General features: G+C 35.2%; 1 protein-coding gene across 1 annotated transcript in view; it reads left to right on the top strand.

Annotated features, from left to right (window-relative positions):
* LOC106120941 (reticulon-4-interacting protein 1, mitochondrial) overlaps positions 1–939 on the top strand; it is a 3,964-nt gene extending 3,025 nt beyond the window's left edge. Inside the window, exon 5 of the mRNA XM_013316412.1 lies at positions 749–939. Within this exon, the coding sequence (XP_013171866.1) occupies positions 749–939 (191 nt within the window). The remainder of the gene's footprint in view (positions 1–748) is intronic.
* The last annotated feature ends 647 nt before the right edge of the window (positions 940–1,586 follow it).

Below are 1,586 nucleotides of genomic sequence, written 5' to 3'. Positions count from 1 at the left end.
GTGCGCGCATCCCCGACCATTAGAAGGGTTGCGTTCACAAATAATATATATCGAACTGGTTTTCGTTCTGGTTCACGTGACAGTGTTTCGAGCGTAGCGTGGCGCGTAATTTAAACAAAACGACATTATATCACCAAGTGTCTAATGTTAACGATTAACGGTCTAAACTAACACTTTTTGTAGTTTACTTAAAAATTAATCCGGTAACAAACATTTTAACTTCGTTAACCCTTCTTTGCATGGTGATGGAAATTTCAATCATAATATTTAGTCAACAAAAAAAGGTACTCAAAACCCTTGTACTGTAAATTTGTTGTTGGTGGCAACTTTTTAAGCGACTATTGCGTACAAGAAAACGCAGTTGTTAAAAAATAGCAAACGTCCCTGTGAATTATCAGCCCTAGAACTTGTAATTCCGCTGTTTCTTGTGACTGGAAGAAAGGAGCGAGATTTTAAATTTTTTTTTGGAAATAAACGGAGATATAAAAATACAATAAAAATGAAAATGAATGGAAAAAAGGTTTGTTTTCATGTTTTTATTATTTTATGTACAATTTACATCAAAACACTGTGAATAAATTTCTGAAAATTATGTGATGGAAATTTACGTCACTATGCAGTAACTTCACTTGTAATGTATGGCAAACATTTTTTTGTAAATGTTTATTTTATGTTGTTTTTTAGGGAAACTTGAATGAAAGAGATATTGAAAATTATCTTAGTTAGTAAAAAGGCGATTGGCTCTCAGAAGATGGCCTTGAGGACCAAGATTCCGATGATGAAAACCGCGATGCTGATGAAGTTATAAGAGTGTTGCAAGAGGAGAACGATGATGATGATGATGTTGATGAAACTGCTGACATTGATCTTCCTCTGGTAGAAACAGAAGATCAAGAACCCTCTCACCCATCAACTTCTTCCAACATTTATAGAATATGATTTGTATAAGTTCTTTGGTATATTATTATACATGTCAGTAATCAAATTTCCTAGCACAAGACCATACTGGTCACCAAAGTTTGGATATGAGCCCATTTCTTCAACAATGCCACTGAACAAGTTTGAGAAAATAAAGTAATCATTACATTTTAATAACGATGATCTTCACAAACCTATAGGTCATCCAGAACATGACAGGCTGTATAAAATCCGCCCTGTTATCAAACCTCTCAATGAGAGCTTTGCCACAGTGCCAATGAATCAAAGACTTTCTGTGGATGAACAGATGGGTTCTACCAAAATAGGGAATTTTTTTAAAAGTATCTGCTTTAGAAGCTCCATTTATGGGGCTTCAAATTATATGTTCTCTGTGATTTGATGGGATATGCCCACAAGTCTGAGGTATATTCTGGACAAGGGAATACAGAGAAACTCCCAAATGAACCAGATCTTGGTGCAACAGGAAATGTTGTAGTTCTCTCTGTAGTAACTCTTTGATTGTTTATAAAAAAAAACTCAAGAAAGAGGTAAACCTAAAAAGAGTCTGCTTACAATGGGACAATTCAGAAATGAATTGGCCTTTGTGCTATGCAACAGAGGAACCACCAAAGAAGCTAAAAGTGGGCGTCCTAGTATCAGTGTACTAG

The sequence above is a fragment of the Papilio xuthus genome, unplaced genomic scaffold, assembly GCF_000836235.2.
Source record: "Papilio xuthus unplaced genomic scaffold, Pxut_1.1 DF826945.1, whole genome shotgun sequence".
NCBI classification, from domain to species: Eukaryota; Metazoa; Arthropoda; class Insecta; order Lepidoptera; family Papilionidae; genus Papilio; species Papilio xuthus.
Note: the sequence above shows the minus strand (reverse complement) of the source record. Positions and strands in the feature narration are given on the sequence as shown.